This window comes from Etheostoma spectabile, chromosome 5 (assembly GCF_008692095.1).
Source record: "Etheostoma spectabile isolate EspeVRDwgs_2016 chromosome 5, UIUC_Espe_1.0, whole genome shotgun sequence".
Lineage (NCBI taxonomy): Eukaryota > Metazoa > Chordata > Actinopteri > Perciformes > Percidae > Etheostoma > Etheostoma spectabile.
In genome coordinates, this window is record NC_045737.1 from 20,836,402 (window position 1) to 20,853,693 (window position 17,292).

Here is a 17,292-nt window from a genome sequence, read left to right on the forward strand (position 1 = left end):
TTATAACCCAACACAAACTGTACTTTATGAGTTAATGCTATGCTACACAAGTTAATGTGACCAAGGACTTAGCTTTGCGTCTTAGGCACATCCACAAACAGTCTGGTGCAATGACCACAGAAACATGAGTTAGCTTTATATCTTCACATGGCTTCCGAGGCAACACTGGACTGAAACATTTGTTTTTCTTTATTTTCATATAGGCTGAAAGGAGTAACAGCAAAAAAAGAATGTTGAGTTTTATTGTGTGCCAGGGAAAAAAAGACCAGCAGTACCTCATTGTAAGATAAATTTTGCCATTGATCTGTACATGAAGGAAATCTCTTTTTAGCAAGAATGACCTGAGTTTTATTTCATGCCAGTAGACGGTGGGACAAGACATTCTTCTACAGGAATTCCTCTGATATTGGCACCTATTTTGGTCAGTACTTTTCAAGGACGATGGCGATACCCTGACCACCACCGATGCAGGCAGAGCCAACAGCATACTTGCCTCCTCGTCGCCTACCGAAAACAAAGTTCATTACTCAAAGTTACTTAAACTTAATGTGCAGACATCTTGCCTGATATACTGTACATGTAATAACTAAAGGACAAAATTACCTGAGCTCATGAACCAGGTGGGCAGTGATACGTGCTCCAGAAGCCCCGAGAGGATGTCCAATGGCAATAGCTCCACCGTTTACGTTGCTTTTCGCTGGATCCAGTCCAAGAGACTTAGCAACAGCCAGGTACTGAGCACCAAAAGCCTCGTTCACCTGTGCAAACCAAATTACATTAATGACACAACTGAGTAACAGCTGCCTAAATAAATCAAAACCTATGTACAAAATGCAGTTTAAAAAAATAACAATAATAATTTGTAAGTAAAGTACGTCAAAACTGGACTTGGGTATTCGATTTTAAGCTACTCTACACTTCAACTCCACTACATTTTCAGAGGATTGAAACAGATAGATAGATAGATAGATAGATAGATAGATAGACAGATAGATAGATGGTTACGGTTATAAGTTACATGTCAGATCAAGACTAAACTACAGAACTGTATATACAAGTATTTAAAACTATTACAGTTATAGTTCAAATACTTTCATAAATAAATGATATATCAGTTACAGTGGACATTTTTCTTAAAAGAGAGTACTTTCACATTGCTAACAATACTTGTACTTACAGTATTTAAAAAACATGTTTTTATTGTTGCATTGGTGTTTTAAGTACAGCACCTGAGTACCACTTCCACCACTAATAAAATGTATGACACAATCTGAGGCCAAAGATCAACCGACGGCGCTATCTCCCCCTACACTGCCCTCTCTCACCTGGAACCAGACAAACACATATGTGAGAATGCTGTTCCTGGACTTTAGCTCTGCATTCAACTTGTGCCCTCCAAGCTCAGAGACATTGGTCCTAACACCACCCTCTGTGATTGGATCCTGAGGCAGTGTCACATGTCAAATACCTCCAAACTGTCACAATATCTTTATGCACTTTACTTATAAACTGTTATCTCTCTCTATCTATCTATCTATCTATCTATCTATGCATTACATTCCTTTTTACATTCAGTCTTATTCATTTGCAACACTGTCTACACAAATGAGATTACTTTATTCACATGTTGTTTGTATTTTAACCTTAAAATCTTAAGAGGCACTATATTTTCTATTGTCTTAGATTTGGATTTTGCTTTTACTTGTGTTTTTTTCTTCTTTTAGTTATTTAATGAGCATAGTTGGAGGTGTCTGAGGCCAAAGACTGTCATTGCCATTGACTACCACTGTTTTTGTTGTGCACATGACATAAAGAACCCTGAACTTTGAGTGATGAAGTCACAGATGTTGGCGTTTCACTGCAAACAAACCTCCACAAGATCCATGTCGTTGAGAGTCAGTCCGGCTTTTTTAAGAGCTTCTGTGATTGCTGGAACGGGACCTAAAACAATTTAGGGAAACCAGACGGACATTTTTGCTATAAATAAACCAATGTCAAACACTATTATTATTTTATTTATTTCTTACGAATATTATTTAGTTAATAATTATTTAGTCATTCATTCCTTTTTATTTAAAAAGTGATTAAACTCATCCCGACAACAGTGGTGTCACTTACCAATTCCCATAATGCTCGGGTCACAGCCTGACACATGATAGGCCACAATTCTGGCCAGTGGAGTGAGCTTGTGTTCATTCAGCGCATCTTCACTCGCAATCACCACACAGGCAGCACCATCAGATACACCCTGGAGGTCAAGAAGAGTGTTAGGTTTAATAAGAATAGGCTATGGCAGAAATAAAATTAGTTGCATGATATTTATCTAAAAATATATTTTAGTATAAATCCAACTGTGGAACTCTAAATGACACAAGTCATAACTCCTTTATCAACTAAATGTTTCTAGTTTTCATGTTACAATGTGTCAATTGGACACTGTTAAGATAAAATAATAAACTTTTTTTTGTTCAAAGTAGAAACAAATAATAAACTGACCACCTCAGAACCTGAAATTAAACGAACATCGTAGGCGTAAACTCACTGAAGCATTGGCAGCAGTAACAGTCCCTCCCTTCTTGAAGACAGGTGGCAGCTTGGCTAACTGTTCTAGTGTTGTCTGTGGACGAGGGTGTTCATCCTGAGCCATGGACACCTTGCCTTTTCTAGTTTTCACATCAATCGGAGCAATTTCTGCTGTGTAGTAACCAGCCTCATGAGCTGTAAATAGAAAAAAAGTTAAACTTTAGCTTTTAAGAATAAGCAAAGTTACATTTTCTTGTCAAAAGCAATATATTTCAGTGTTACTATGTGGAAGGTGAGTAGACCGTAAAAATATTGGAAAGAATAAAACCCGTCTTACCGGCCTTCCACTTTTGTTGCGTCTGGAATGCATAGTTGTCAACTTCTTCTCGTGTAATCTGGTATTTCTCTGCCAGGTTTTCTGCTGTGATGCCCATTGGGATTTTGACATGCAGGTCAGTCAGACCCGCCCACAAGGTGTCCTCTAGCTGTCAGGCAGACCAGCAGAGGGTTTATCTTTGCGTCAAAAGCTTTTGGAGTTTAATAACAAGCCGTCTTCATGGCCACATGTACATGTATGTCACATATTAAACATATAACATTTAAAAAAAATAAATTAATAATAATAATAACAATAATAACCTTGAGATCGACTCCAAACTTTGTACCAAATCGTATGTTGCGAACAGCATATGGAGCCTGGCTCATGCTTTCTGAGCCTCCGCACAGAACCACCTCTGACTCCCTAAGGCAAATCTCCTACAAACACACCAAGGGTAACAGGGTTTCGTAAGACACATTATGTTGAATTGATATACGTGAAATATTATACTTTTGTTTGTTGTATGGACCATGCTCGTTTGACATATCTCCAGTCTTTTACACACATATACAGTACAGTACAATGGTATGGATAAGTCTACATTTGTCTTTCCACCAGAACGTTTTTTGTTCTTGGTGGAGGGCTTACTTGAGCGCCATTGATAATGGACTGGAAGCCAGATCCACACAGTCTGTTCACAGTAAGAGCAGGCACTGGGATGGGAACACCACACCTTAAACCCACATGACGAGCAATGTAGGGTGCATCAGCTGAGCTCTGAAATTAGGGGGGCAGATAAAGACAAATAAAAAGGTAGGGACCAAACTGAGGGCACTAGTCAGAACACAAATAAGCATGTCAAAATAGGCACTTTCGTGCGATCGTAGCTGTGATCTGTTAAATATGGCTGTTGGATTTTAAGTACCTGCATGACATTTCCCATGATGACACTGTTTACAAGTTCTGGTGCCACGCTCCCTGCAGCAAGGGCAGCCTTGGCTGCATGCTCAGCCAAGTCTGTTGCACTGTGATCCTTCAGCACGCCACCATAGGTACCAAACGGAGTGCGCTTGGCAGCTACAACAAACACACCTGCAGAAGAACAGAGTATTTTAGTGCAGCGACAAGTACTTCAAACCACCCACCAGTGAGCCACAGCCAGATCACAGCGTCTGTACTGGTTGGTACATTCTGCAGAGATGGTCGGCATAGCCAGTGCATTGAGACGCAGGATATAAAGATACAGTATAGGAAAACTAACATCAGATGGATCCAACTGAACTGGAGGGACAAGAGGAGTAACTCCTTCTGGATTTTCAATCTTCAAGGTAGGCCAAGAATTTACAACCAACTTCATATATGTATTAGAAAATGATGCCTATTGATTAAAGAGCTGCATACAAATCTAACTACAACAGTGACACAGGATGTTTTTAATCGGCAAGTTACACAAAATTGTGGTGCCTTCTTTGAAAGAATATACTGTTTAATGGACAACAAAGAAAAACACTTATACATAATTTTCATTACCTTGGTAATGAAAACCTTTGAAAAACATACACATCTCATGCAAAATGTCATCAACACTTGCACAGTGTTTTTATAATAAACAAATCAATAATGGTACATATAGTAGGTATGATAGTTAACTTAATATTTTGTGTTGACGTGCCTTTTAGTTTCTAATCAGACGTTGAACTATTGGCTATCCTATGCAACGTGCCATGCAATTGGTCAATAACCTATAGCACCTGACTTGTGCAGTAAGGGTGTTTAGTGTTGTGCAATTTTTTCTTTGTAAATATTGAGTAAAACATTTAAGTTTTGAGGTATTTGTATTTTACTCTAGTTTTCCCCTGTTATGTTACTTTATAGTTCCACGCCACTAAATGACAGAAGGTAATAATGTACTTTTTACTTCACTGCACTTTTCTGAGATCTGTTGTTTCAACTTACCTTTTTTTCAAAATATGTTTTTACATTTAACTCGTATAATCCGATTAGATAGATAGATAGATAGATAGATAGATAGATAGATAGATAGATAGATAATTTAACACTTTAATGCCTTACTCTTATTTTCTACTGGAATAAGTCACTTCGTAGCCTAATTAATATTTTTTACTTTTGATACATTTTTCTGATATTATTTTTACTTGAATAAACATTACATGAATTTTTTTTATAAATGCTGTACTTTTACACAAGTCTTTTTTTAAGTAAGGAGTCCTTCCCTCCACCAAGAGTATTATTATTTGCACTTTAATGGATCGAAACAACGGACAAACAGCTGTCAATGACTTGACACCATCTTTGTTACCTTTCACCTACTTTGCAGTAACATTGTGATCATAAAACCTTTTTTAACTCTTTTGACATATACATAAAGTCAACTTTAAATCCATGCCATTCATTTAGCTACACTGCGAAAAAAAAGAAGGAACAATGTCACGTTGCCCCTAACATTAAAGTTAAACCCACTTGCTTTTTTTTGTTGTTGCTTCCTGCTGAATTGAAACGTGTTTGTTTACCTCTGAGAAGCGCCATGATGCAGAATCAACAAACCAGCAGGATCAAACTTCTTCTCGTGGCACTCTGAATCAGTCCGTGATGATTATAAACCTGATTCCTGCGACCTTTCCCCTATAAATGGATGAGAGAGAACACAGTACAGTGCAGCTGCTAACTTTACACTCGTCCAGCAAGATTCGACAGAAACGTTACATGTAAATTCAAACTAAGACATTATTAAAATCTTTAAAAAAAAAACATTAATGTCACGCATTCTTTTATCATTGAATATACCTACGACGTATTCTATATTTATCAACTTTAATTTCATTATGTGCGCAAACCAAAATACTCGAAAGTGTGCCCTTGAAATTGTGTGCGTAACTGTTCAACCACGTCATCCTCCCGCGTCACGTCTGTCTGTCACTAAGAAAGCGACTCTATGGCGATAGTGCGAAGAATTTTGACCCCGAGTGTGACACAACACCCAGTGGCAACATGTCTGTGACTTTATCGCGCTGTCTCTGCAGGGTTTTATCCCGACAGACCGCTCCGCCAAGGTGAGTGTTTGTAGCACGATGTGGATCGTAAACAAGGCGCATTTAACCTGGAGCTAACATGGCTAAAGTTCAAATGTATTGACTAGAGGAATGCTGCTGAATCAGTTCTGTGGGTGCCAAACACTCGGGGTCCAGCATGTGGCACGTTCTGACCTCTTTATATGCAGTCTTTGGTTTTGATCTGTATTCTGTTTGCTGTTTAGCAGCTTCCTGTTGGGAGAACATCACCATACTGTACAGAGTCCTTGGTTTGCACCAGTGATGACACTGAAGACATCTGCTCCACTGAGGTATGTCCAGGAGGACCCACACTGAACCCTCAAAAGTTCCAGGTTCCTTACATGTCAAACATTTGTTGTTATTTTGATTAATTGATCATTTGTGGGGGAACATGCACTACTAAAACGCAGTATTAACTAAACAGATCATTCATTAAACTGCTACTCTAGTGGCCCTTTACATAGACGTGGCAAAATCTACTTTTAACACCTTTATTATCATTTGTCTCATTCGATGATTATTCTTTATCACTTATTGCTTACAAACCTTTGTTAAATTGTTGATTAATCGCCTAACAATTCCAACACCAGTTCAACAAACTAAGTGTGGCACAACAAATTAGTGGTCAATGTTATTTCAGCAATAGTTTGTTTCTGGATCTCTTTGTGCACTACACCTAATGGAAATTGAAGGTGGCAGGGTAGTGTGCACAATGGGCTGGAGGTAGGGGTGGATGGTCAGTGGACTCCTTCCAAGTTAATCTACCAAGGTTTAAAGATAGATAGATAGATAGATAGATAGATAGATAGATAGATACAGAATGCTTCATGGCTCCAACCTTGCTTACAGTGGAGAAATGCAGAGTCACAACATTTTTAGCTGTCTCCAACACTCGAGGACTTATTTAAGGACATACACATATTTCAGAGGCAAATTGAAGGATTTACTTATAGTGAAAAAATCCCTTAAGAGATGAACAATTACTGAAAGAAAATCATTGTCTATGTAATTTTCCCATTACAATACATACATACATACATACATACAGTGGTGCTCAAAAGTTTACATACACATGCTTGTTGACTAAGAGGAATAAAAAATCATGTTTGGAAATTATTTTAATACCTAAATTAAAAATGAGGTAAAATCCAACCTTTAAGGACACCAATTTTCTTTGTGAATGAATAACGATTGTAAAAAATAATGTTCTTATTTAAAATACAGGGGTCATAAGTATACATACCCCTATGTTAAATTCCCATAGAGGCAGGCAGATTTTTATTATTAAAGGCCAGTTATTTCCTGGATTCAGGATATTATGCATCCGATAAAGTTCCCTTGGCCTTTAGAATTAAAATAGCCCCACATCATCACATACTCTTCACCATGCTTAGAGATAGGCATGGTTTTATTTCAGTTAGACTAATACCTGGTTTGATTTGCATTGAGAGATGATTTTATAGAAAGTATCCCATGCCTATCTCTAAGCATGGTGAAGAGTATGTGATGATGTGGGCTATTTTAATTCTAAGGCCAAGGGAACTTTATCAGGATGCATAATATCCGGAATCCAGGAAATAACTGGCCTTTAATAAAAAATCTGCCTGCCTCTATGGGAATTTAACATAGGGGTATGTTACTTATGACCCCTGTATTTTAATAAGAACATTTATTTATTTACAATACGTTATTCATTCACAAAGAAAATTGGTGTCCTTAAAGGTTGGATTTTACCTCATTTTTAATTTAGGTATTAAAATAAATTTCCAAACATGATTTTTTTATTCCTCTTTAGTCAACTTAAGCATGTGTATGTAAACTTTTGAGCACCACTGTACATACTTACTTTATTCATCCTGAGGAAAAGTTCTGGCATCCAGTAGCTTAGACAACCATAATACAACAAACACATACACACATAGATCTCACATACATAAAAACCACTCAAAAAAAAGTAAAGTGCCCCACTTTGTCTGGGATTTGGGGTGTTATTCTGTGTCTCTGCTTCCACACGCATACAAACTTGGAAAAATAACACTATTCATGCTGTTTTGCGTAAGATACAGGTTTCTGAATGTTCTCTGCCTTCAGTCTCCGGGTGAGCTGTTCAAAATATGCACGGCTTTCTACATCGCTAGCCGAAATAGTGCTAGTGCTAGCACGCTAGCTTGTTCTCAATGGCAAAACACTGCTACAACACACACTAGTTCACCATAATCTACAAAAGAACTACTGACATGTACCTGTTCTACAGGTATTCCACAAGTTCGCCCTCGTTTAGAAGTCTCCCAACTAATCCTGCCATGTGTGACTTCCAACAAAGATAGTATAGAAGTGAGTTGTCTTACTCTGTCGCTAAAACAGAGACCTAAACATACAGAATGAAAACAGGATCTGCAGCAATGTGCGGTACAAAAAAAATATGGTGTTTTTTTAAAATGAAACCATGTAAACCTATTCTGGTACAACCTCAAAATACAATTATGAACCTGAAAATGAGCATAATATGGGTGCTTTAAAGAGTTAACAATTTGTGAAATGATTACTTAGGTCTTGTATAGACTGACCCTGTGATGCAATGACCATGATTGGGTGCTATGGTAGAGTGTATGCAGTGCTAGTAGTGCAAAAGTGAACAGCGCAAACAGTCTAGATTGTACATCTAAGGTGTATCAAAAAAGCTCTAAATCAGATTTGGTACAGAGGTGTGTCCAACTTTGCTTAAGACAGTTTAGTTTCAAGTCAACTCGGTAATGTAATGTTACTCATGTCTAACTATAGAAATGTAAAATTATATCAATAGGGCATTTGTTGATTTTTATCATCATGAAAAAGTTTAATTTTAATAGTTTCTTTTTTTTTTTTTTTTAAATATATCATATACATTTTATTTTCCAGAACGGTTTCAAAATACAGTATATCTTGTGCGTGCTCACAAAGAGCTGTGCTTTGTGTTTAAGAGCGGAGCCAAAAAAGAAGAAGAAGGTGGACCCAAGAAGGGAGCAGATGTTGAGAGAGAGGATGAGAAAAAAGCTGAAGAAGCTGGAAAAGGTTCCACCTGAGCTTATCCCCATAGAGGACCTCATCACTCCAGCCAAATGCTTGGATGAAACAAGGTACAGCTCATTTCCCTGTTGTCCATACAGCCATTTGCAGGTAACTAGGTTAGATTTGAGTTCAGGCACACCTGCGGGCTGGTAGCATACATTAAAGAACAAAGCTGGCGTTATTCAATGTATTTCTTATTTTCAACAAATGCTGGAAATCAAAACTCTGCGAATCTCAATCTGTTCTCCAGAGATTTAGTTACATCAAAGTTCAAAACGCTCATGAGTTTGCTTTTAATCTGATTTGCAAAAAATGTATTTTGTTCTTCCAGCGAGTTTTACATTTTTATTGATAATCTCGAGGATAGGGTTTTTTTCGGATGGATTTGACAAATTGTACAGTAACTCTTGTTGAACAAGATCGCAGCAATGTCCCTATTGGTTATTCCAAACATTTAGCATTAAGACCTGCAGACGTAACATTGTTTTGTGGATACACTTTTATATATCATTTGTCTTGCTTTGACTTACTGTATCTGAGTTCTTTCCTTGATAGTGTGGTGCTTGCTGACTTTGAAGTGCTATAAATTGGTCATTCTTACTCTCTTACAAAGGGAACGCTCTGCGCCAAGGCTGTCATTTGAAGAAAGTGAGGGTCAAGCCCTGCTACTTAAGGAGTGGTGTCGATACAAACAGGTCACCACTTACCTATAACACCTCCATCACTTAAGCTTTTATTGAAAATCTTGCCTCTGACCTCTGCCCTTCATTATGCACACTTAATGGGCTATATTTGATGTACTCTTCTGTCTTTGTTCTTGCAGGAGCAGCACATTGCTGAAGTGGAGGCTGTTGAACTTGCTCTAGAGGCACAGAGGGAGGCGCTGGCGGAGCTGAAGTTAGAGTCCGAGGAGCTGTACCAGGCAGCTCTGAAGCCAGACCCCCTTCTGTTTCCCTTCACTCATGAAGGTCCTGCCTACACACCGCCAAAGACCAAGTATGAAGCTCCTGATGGGAAATACAACAACATCACTAAAGTCTACACACAGTGATCGACTGTGGGGGCAGCCTGTGTTTGTCATGATACAATAAGGCAAGATGCAGCCTTTTAAAAGCCTGCATGTGTAGGTGTGAAGGACACTTTGCTGCAAATGTTATTTTTTCTTGAATTGTATATTCCCCTCAGTTGTTTCTCTGTATCAAATGCAAAAACATTCATAGAAATTATGAATTGATTTTTTTTTTCCTCCAACATTCACATCTCTGTATAAAACTGAAGAAAGCTGAAAATAAAAATGTACTTTTTTTTTAATTGATCCAATTTGTTCAGAATAAGTTAAACCTTTTTTGTGTCAAGGTTAAGCCATAATCAATTACATAAAGCAAAGAACTGCTAATGCACAACTCTGTGTAGGTTGAAACTGTAAAGCTGATTTGTCATTATTGCATCAATAATACATTTAATATATTCATCACAGAGGAGTTTCAACAGCACAGGTTAAAGAGAATAAGGTTTTTACAGTCCTGGGTTCAACTCTCCTGTTTGATGCCATGCCAATGTTAGTACATTCTTGTGCAGAAGCAATTTTTAAATGTTAACCTTATCAAAACAACGCACGACAGGTCATTCATTACTTAGATGGAATACATGAAATGTTTCCTTTGCATATTTTAACCCAAAAAACCTTTTCTACACTAAACAAAAAAACAAGGCATTTAATCTCAAAACTCATTCACAATGAGTCTGTATGTGCAGTCAGCATTTGTGCCTTTGTTTATACAAGCTTTGGAGAACCAATAATTTATGATGGGAAAAACAACACTGCCTTTGCAGATCCAACTGTATCTCTCTGGTTATATAGATGCTGTCATACTCATCATTGACCACTAGAGGCGGCCACTAACACTGTTTTGAAACAGAAGCTCACTAAATACAATTTGAGATGACAATGAGTGATGGCCTGTCACTCCAGCGAGTGTCTCTCTATGATTTTGTTAAAGTCTCAAATCATCATTTTACTTTGGCCACCATGGAACAGACAGCCGATTGATAGTGACAGTTCAGGAGTCCTGAGGCTTTTCCTGATTCAAGGGCATGTGCCAGTCTCTGGGAGGGTCTCGCCTTAGTTCCCATACTGGGGTGAAGTTTCTCTGCTCTGCCACCCTGTTCCTCTCACTTTTCTGCAAGGCGTCCTGCAATACACATACATTACATATAAAATGCCTGAGTTCACTTTCAAGTGTTTTTTTTAGACACCATGAATATTGTTAGAAAGATCGCAAGTCAAGGTCTTTAAAAAAAAAAAGTGACTTCCAGCTGATGTACCTTTGCTTCTGCACCTCTGTGTTTCTCCCACTCTTTGCAGTTATGGTAATCCTCTTTCCACTGCTTGCAAGATGGGGAGGTACCATACGTGTAATAGTGGTGAAAACAATTCCTCAAGCTTTTGCAATGTCTGAATTCACTCCAATAGTCATCACAAGCCCGGGGCGGCTGTACAAACAGACAAAGCAAGAAATCACCACCAATCCAAGTTGTATATATTATATTTCGCATATAAAGGGTCAACTCGGGGTGTGCTAAACCTGTGCAGCTGGCTATGTTTTTTTGCTTCAGAAAGGTTTAAATTCCAAACATATTCAAGGCTGTCTTGATTGACTTAATTTGTAGTAAAAACAAAGGAGGCATTATTGGGTCAAACTTATTGGGGGAAAATAAATCACTATTAGACTAGAACAAGTCCATTCTAAAACTAAAAATAAAAAAGGAAATAATTGCAATAGTTATTGTAAAAAATAAGCAGGATTCAATAATGGCATTCCGATGATCCAAATTATTTTACAATTTCTGGTATTTATTTAGTCTATGATTCATATGAGTATTCCTTTTATGGCGTCTTATTTATTTAAAACTTTAGGTTTCCAGATACATTTTAATGAATGAATCATATACTAACAAGCGATAGTGTTGACTTGAAGGAGAAAAAGAAAACAAAGATGTCTGACAGCACCTCCCTCAGGTCGATCAGTGGAGCTGATCTAGCGTTACATCTATATTTATATTTACATTTAGTTTTAAATGTGATTAGCAAAGCTAGTTTTCAAAGCAAGTTTAGATAAATAACTGAGCTTCTGACAGAATGGTTTCTGATAAAACCTCCGCGTCTAACTGACATTGCTTATTGCTAGCTAACGTAAAGGTTACTTCAGCAATTTAGCACCGATAGCTAATCTCCTTGCCAACTATTTGGGTCAGATTTGGCACTTTATACTCATTATCCGGACTATCAAAAACCAAGAAGATGAAATTAAATCAGGACTTTTAGTCAAGAACGTTATTTACAGTATAATGTTACGATAAATTACCCTCCACGATGCTTCTCCAGACCGCTCCATTGCTAGCTGCACAAGCTAATACAGCAATACTTCCGATTTCATTTCACAATAAAAGCGCTACCACACAGTTTTACAACCATTACTTAGGAAATACCTACTTAAGGCAGTTTCAGCAAACGTAAAAAACTTACTAGTTTAAAAGTAATTATGACTAACAAAATATCTCATAATTGTGACCAATGTCTAATAATCTGCATTTGAGAAATCCAAAACCTACTTTGGACAAATAAGGACATTTCTTCTTTGTCGTTTATCTATCATCTATTGGTGTAAGAAAGCACTTATTACTTGTAATTTATCCTGCTACTGTCTTACTAAAACTGGACAATCAAACATAAAGCATCTGCTAATTCCTAAATAATGTGCCATGAATACAGAGACATCCTATCACATACCAGTTTAATTTGGTAGATCATATTCATGCTTGTACATTACAAAAATAACTATTAGCCACAATTAATTAACTTCAAATAGTCCTTTATTGGTCGATAAATAAACCAAGAAAAAAAATGGGAAAAGAAACTTCCAAATTACTTATATATAAATAAAAAAAACTCAAAAAAATGTCATTATTATTCAAAACAAAAGTATTGAGCTATTATTGCTCCATTTTATCATAAGTATGGGACTCTGGATTATAATATATTTAAAGTCAATTGTAAAAATGCAACAACTATGGAAAACGGGGGGGGGGGGGGGGGGGGGGGGGGGGGGGGGGGGGGCTCTAATATCACAACCATACTCCACAAGTTATTCTTTGTGTTGGTGGTGTGGTGATATTATTCTTTATTTATCCCAGAAACTACAGACAGCATTTTATGGAGCTCAGCTTCTGCTGATCAAGATATCACTGTCAGAGTTTCAATTACATACAATCCCACCTCAACAGCAAAAATCCTATTTCACGAGACAGCGCAACAAAATCCCAATGCATCTGCAGGCCAGTTTTTTTTTTATATTTATTTTTTTACTTTGCTGCTGAATGTGACAATAGATACGGTGATTCTGTGTACACTAGCCAGTCTTTGCACTTGAAATCCTTCAAGGCTTTCTGCCCTTCTTGCGTAGGGACTGTCCTTCTCCAGAGAAAGCGATGAATCTGTTCATTGCATCATCCTGGGAGGATTAAGAGATTTAAAAGTAGTTATAATTGGAAAATATTTGCACAAGTGCAACAAAATTAAATTAAAACAAATTGAATTATTAATTAATCACAAAATGAAATGATTTAATTTAAGTGCTATTAACAAATATAATTATTATGGGAAAATAATATGAAAACGGCACTGTAGTACTGTAAATACAGGTTAGTTAAATATGCACAAATGTATGATAAAATCTGTTCCACTTCTTACGTCATCTAAAGTTTTCCTGGGCAGAGGCCTCGAGTTTCTGATGAAGGTGATCCTGCCAACTTTGAATTCGTAGTTGGGAATACCTCTGTGATGTGAAAGATTAGAGTTGAAGATTAGGAGTTAACACTCAAGGCTAAAACACTGGTAGAACACTTCAATGCCCATTGATAAGAATGGAAATAAAGATTTAACAGGCGCAAAACTGACTATCTCAGACGAGCTGACAAATTATACAAGCCAAGGTGTGTATTGTTACATCTTGCAATTTGTTGAATGGCCAAACTAAGAGTTACATCTGCAAGCTGACCATGAAATGTGACACCAAAACAAGATGACATGGGGTCACTAGTGAGCAACAAACAGCAGACAGTTTAATGCTCGGAGAAACCCAATATTCAAAATTGGAAGAGTGTGGACAAAGTCTTGGTTTAGCAGTGACAGACAACAGGCGTTACACTTTAGTATTTCCAGCTGTGTCACAAAATTATATCCATTTCCTGTCATGCTCTACTGTACCTTAGTGGTCACTCATATAGAATTATAGCAATAGGTAGCAGCAGCAACACATTGAGAATAGGATACAAACTTGCGCACACTTCCAGAACTTTGTCAGAGTCTGGGGGGGAGGGGCCTGATCGCTTAAGAGCTTAAGGTGTTGGCCATAAACTGCAATGTCCTCAGATCAAGATCACAGATCTTCTATCCCCCCTCATTTCCTGTCATCTCACTGTCTGCTGTCTAATAAAGGCATAAAATGCCAAACATCTTAGAGGAGGGACATTATAATGTTGGAAAGTTATCATGATGAATAGTAAATCCATTGTGTAACAATATTTAATTTAATTAATGAATTAAGCCATGTGTACTTGTATAAAATACTGAGCATCACCTTTTGATGTCACTTGGGCCAAGAGGGGCGGGGCTGGGCTCAATCCCTTTTGTTTTACCATCCAAACGATTGCCAGAGCCAGTGAAAGCCTGAGGATAAGAAACAGGTTAGAAGTGACATAAACTCCAATATTATGGTAATCAGTAATGGTGAGGGAATTAATTTGTCTCTAACCCACAGAAACATTTACTCACTCTGAATCCCAGGTCCATGTCTTCGTAACTGGGGGGATCTGCTTCTTCCTCCTGTGCAGAAATTAGTCTTATCAAACTGTTCAGAGCACAAACTGTACAGCTACCTTCATGGTTTGGTCCTTACTGTTGGTTCTTCCTGGTGCTGAGGTCGTCGTTCAGGCTCTTTGTAACCCAAGGGAGCATCAAAATCCACCTGAGAAACAAAGTCACAACACATTTTAAGTGGAGAACAACAGAATAACTCACGGTTGTCTGGGACAATGTAGAGGATCTTACGTTCATATCACACTCGATGATGGAAACTGCTTTATCTGGCTTGGTCTCCATTACTCGCAGCTCATATATCTGAAACAATAACACCGATTCTATTAGCAGTGGTAATCAGTAGAAAATAATATATTAATACAACACCAATTTGAATGAGTTAGTTTACCTTTTCATTGTAGTTGATAGCTACGACATCACCAGTTGTCAAGCAGGCAAAGTTTCTCAATGCATTCTCCAGTCTGTAATAAATTAACTTTGTAAATCACTATCGTTAAACAAAATGGGAAAAGGTCAATTTAATGTTCCCAACTGATATTTCTTACACTGCCTTGGGGTTTGTAATGTCTAGGAAGTCGGGGCTCTGTGGCTGAAACTTTGAGTAGGTGGCCACCATAAGGTTAACACTTTCCACTTGGACCAGGCCACCTTCCTCCAGCAGGAGATTCTGCATCATCTGCAGCAAACAAGATACAGCAAATACCAGCGCTGCCTCAAGGGACACTTACAAAGTGGCTTTAAGATAATTTAATTAGCAGAGAACATTTGGATTCCAACATTAAACTTGTTTCTGTTTCTCACCCAGTGTGGCAGGTAGCAGATTCCCTCGTCTGCCACAAACTCCAGAACACCACAGTGGGTCATTCTGTCTGAGTTCTTGTTGGTCAGCTTGAACAGCATTGGATAGGTGATGTTAAGCCTGCCTGTGCAGGAAAGGGAGCAGAAAGGTAAGATTCATGCAAGGTTCCTACAGGACTTTTATGATAAAGAGCTGTTTGACTTAACTTTGACTTACTGAGCTGGTCGAGAGCTGAAGGTGGCATGATTACTGAAAAAGAAACCGTTTATTAGTTGAGACCAACAACAAAAAAGAGATCATGTAAACACCTTTGCTTCCAGTTAAAAAACATTTAAGATACAATTATGATACCAGCCTAGTCCTTGAAATAATTATTCTGGGGCATTACATAGAAACTGCTGAGAACGTAATGTATCTTCCACCATTGTGGCTTATAAAAGGCATCTAGAAATGGGAAAGAGCATTAACTGGCAAAACGTAAACAAACCTAGATCCACAGACATGTTCAGGACCCAAAGATGTTTCTGTATTCACTACACGTTTACAGTATAACTCTCGAAGGTAAACGGACATCTTATATGAAAACAATGCTTACTTTTGCCTCCTTTCTCGACGTCGGAGCGGTCGTTGGGACCTGCCAGCATGGACACCGAGTAGCAGCGGTACTGAGTAGAGAAGCGGTTCTGAAACCCCCGGGACATCGGGTGGTCAAATACGTGGAAGGAAAACTGTGGAATAAACCAAGTTCTATTAGTAAAACACACATTTTCGACATTTTAACGCGAGTTTGTTACATCCACGTATATAACTTTCAACATGAATTTCATCATGACAGGGCAGCTTTCTGCTACGGTCGTGTTGTTGTTAGCCGCTCGCTCGGTAACGTAAGCTAAACTGCTCTAAGTACGATCTGTTCTATAAATGTATCGTCAACGTTGAACAAAATCGGAGTGTTACTCACCATGGCGACAGTTTAGGTCTTTTGTTGTCAAAAGACTCAACTCAAATCAAAATGTCTGTTTCTGTTTTGTTATTTGAAAACGTTGCATGCAAGCATAGACAGTAAGACCGAGACTTTTCACTGTTGTCTTCCGCTTCTTCCGGAAGTGTACGAGGCGAGTGTAGGAAATGACGACACGATGTACGTTTGCCAATCACAGCAGCCTACTTGCAATGGTTTTTAGATCCTTTAAAATCCTGTAAAATCATGGACGATTCTGTATTTTAAGGTGAAAGCTTTCCCTTAAGTTTTCCATAAGGACATAAAAATACATCATGCTAAGCTATAAAGTTTGATTAAAAAAATGTAAAAATGGAAGAGGCAACAGAAGCTGTATTCTGAGACTTAGACTTCTATTTATTAAATCTTGAATAAATCTAACTCACATCTCACCACCAGGTCCATTTAGTAGCAGTTAAGGAACTTTCAGCTGTTTTATCAAACGGCTGTCTAAACTTTCATTCTCAACTTCAAGGAAAACATGGATATGAAGTCTGTGTATATATATTATTACAGCTATTATATAGAAAAGCTATTTAATGGACTAAGGGGTGAGTATTAAAAATGAACATTCAATCTCAATCAATACCATTTTCTCATTAGTTTGTTTCTCCACCAGTTTGAGGAGTGGTCAGTGTTTACAGGATGATGAAC

At 37.8% G+C, this 17,292-nt stretch overlaps 4 protein-coding genes across 6 annotated transcripts; 1 reads left to right on the plus strand and 3 right to left on the minus strand.

Moving 5' to 3' along the window:
- Positions 1 to 197: 197 nt before the first annotated feature.
- acaa2 (acetyl-CoA acyltransferase 2) lies at positions 198 to 5,625 on the minus strand. The gene is made up of 10 exons (XM_032516348.1): positions 5,374 to 5,625; positions 3,768 to 3,934; positions 3,491 to 3,619; positions 3,163 to 3,279; positions 2,861 to 3,008; positions 2,543 to 2,718; positions 2,119 to 2,248; positions 1,871 to 1,941; positions 604 to 758; positions 198 to 504 (listed from the first exon to the last, which is right to left on the minus strand). Exons 1-10 carry the CDS (start codon positions 5,387 to 5,389, stop codon positions 423 to 425), a joined length of 1,191 nt encoding a protein of 396 aa, XP_032372239.1. The 5' UTR covers positions 5,390 to 5,625; the 3' UTR covers positions 198 to 422.
- A 113-nt stretch (positions 5,626 to 5,738) lies between these two features.
- On the plus strand, positions 5,739 to 10,653 carry mrpl40 (mitochondrial ribosomal protein L40). Of its 2 annotated transcripts, none has more exons than XM_032516366.1 (5): positions 5,739 to 5,913; positions 6,120 to 6,203; positions 8,874 to 9,029; positions 9,575 to 9,656; positions 9,785 to 10,653. In XM_032516366.1, the coding sequence occupies exons 1-5, from the start codon at positions 5,852 to 5,854 to the stop codon at positions 10,010 to 10,012; spliced, it is 612 nt and encodes a 203-aa protein (XP_032372257.1). In that variant the 5' UTR covers positions 5,739 to 5,851; the 3' UTR covers positions 10,013 to 10,653. The 2 variants fall into 2 exon arrangements, with proteins under 2 accessions (XP_032372257.1, XP_032372256.1); XM_032516365.1 differs by having other exon boundaries at positions 5,743 to 5,913; positions 6,117 to 6,203.
- On the minus strand, positions 10,552 to 12,507 carry c5h22orf39 (chromosome 5 C22orf39 homolog). The gene is made up of 3 exons (XM_032516367.1): positions 12,327 to 12,507; positions 11,287 to 11,454; positions 10,552 to 11,153 (listed from the first exon to the last, which is right to left on the minus strand). Exons 1-3 carry the CDS (start codon positions 12,354 to 12,356, stop codon positions 11,022 to 11,024), a joined length of 330 nt encoding a protein of 109 aa, XP_032372258.1. The 5' UTR covers positions 12,357 to 12,507; the 3' UTR covers positions 10,552 to 11,021.
- A 634-nt stretch (positions 12,508 to 13,141) lies between these two features.
- Positions 13,142 to 16,789, minus strand: ufd1l (ubiquitin recognition factor in ER associated degradation 1). 2 transcript variants are annotated; one of them, XM_032516358.1, is made up of 12 exons: positions 16,600 to 16,789; positions 16,234 to 16,366; positions 15,855 to 15,887; positions 15,641 to 15,762; positions 15,385 to 15,515; positions 15,228 to 15,300; positions 15,071 to 15,139; positions 14,919 to 14,987; positions 14,795 to 14,845; positions 14,601 to 14,689; positions 13,712 to 13,796; positions 13,142 to 13,472 (listed from the first exon to the last, which is right to left on the minus strand). In XM_032516358.1, the coding sequence occupies exons 1-12, from the start codon at positions 16,600 to 16,602 to the stop codon at positions 13,398 to 13,400; spliced, it is 933 nt and encodes a 310-aa protein (XP_032372249.1). In that variant the 5' UTR covers positions 16,603 to 16,789; the 3' UTR covers positions 13,142 to 13,397. The 2 variants fall into 2 exon arrangements, with proteins under 2 accessions (XP_032372249.1, XP_032372248.1); XM_032516357.1 differs by having other exon boundaries at positions 14,919 to 15,139.
- Between the last annotated feature and the right edge of the window lie 503 nt (positions 16,790 to 17,292).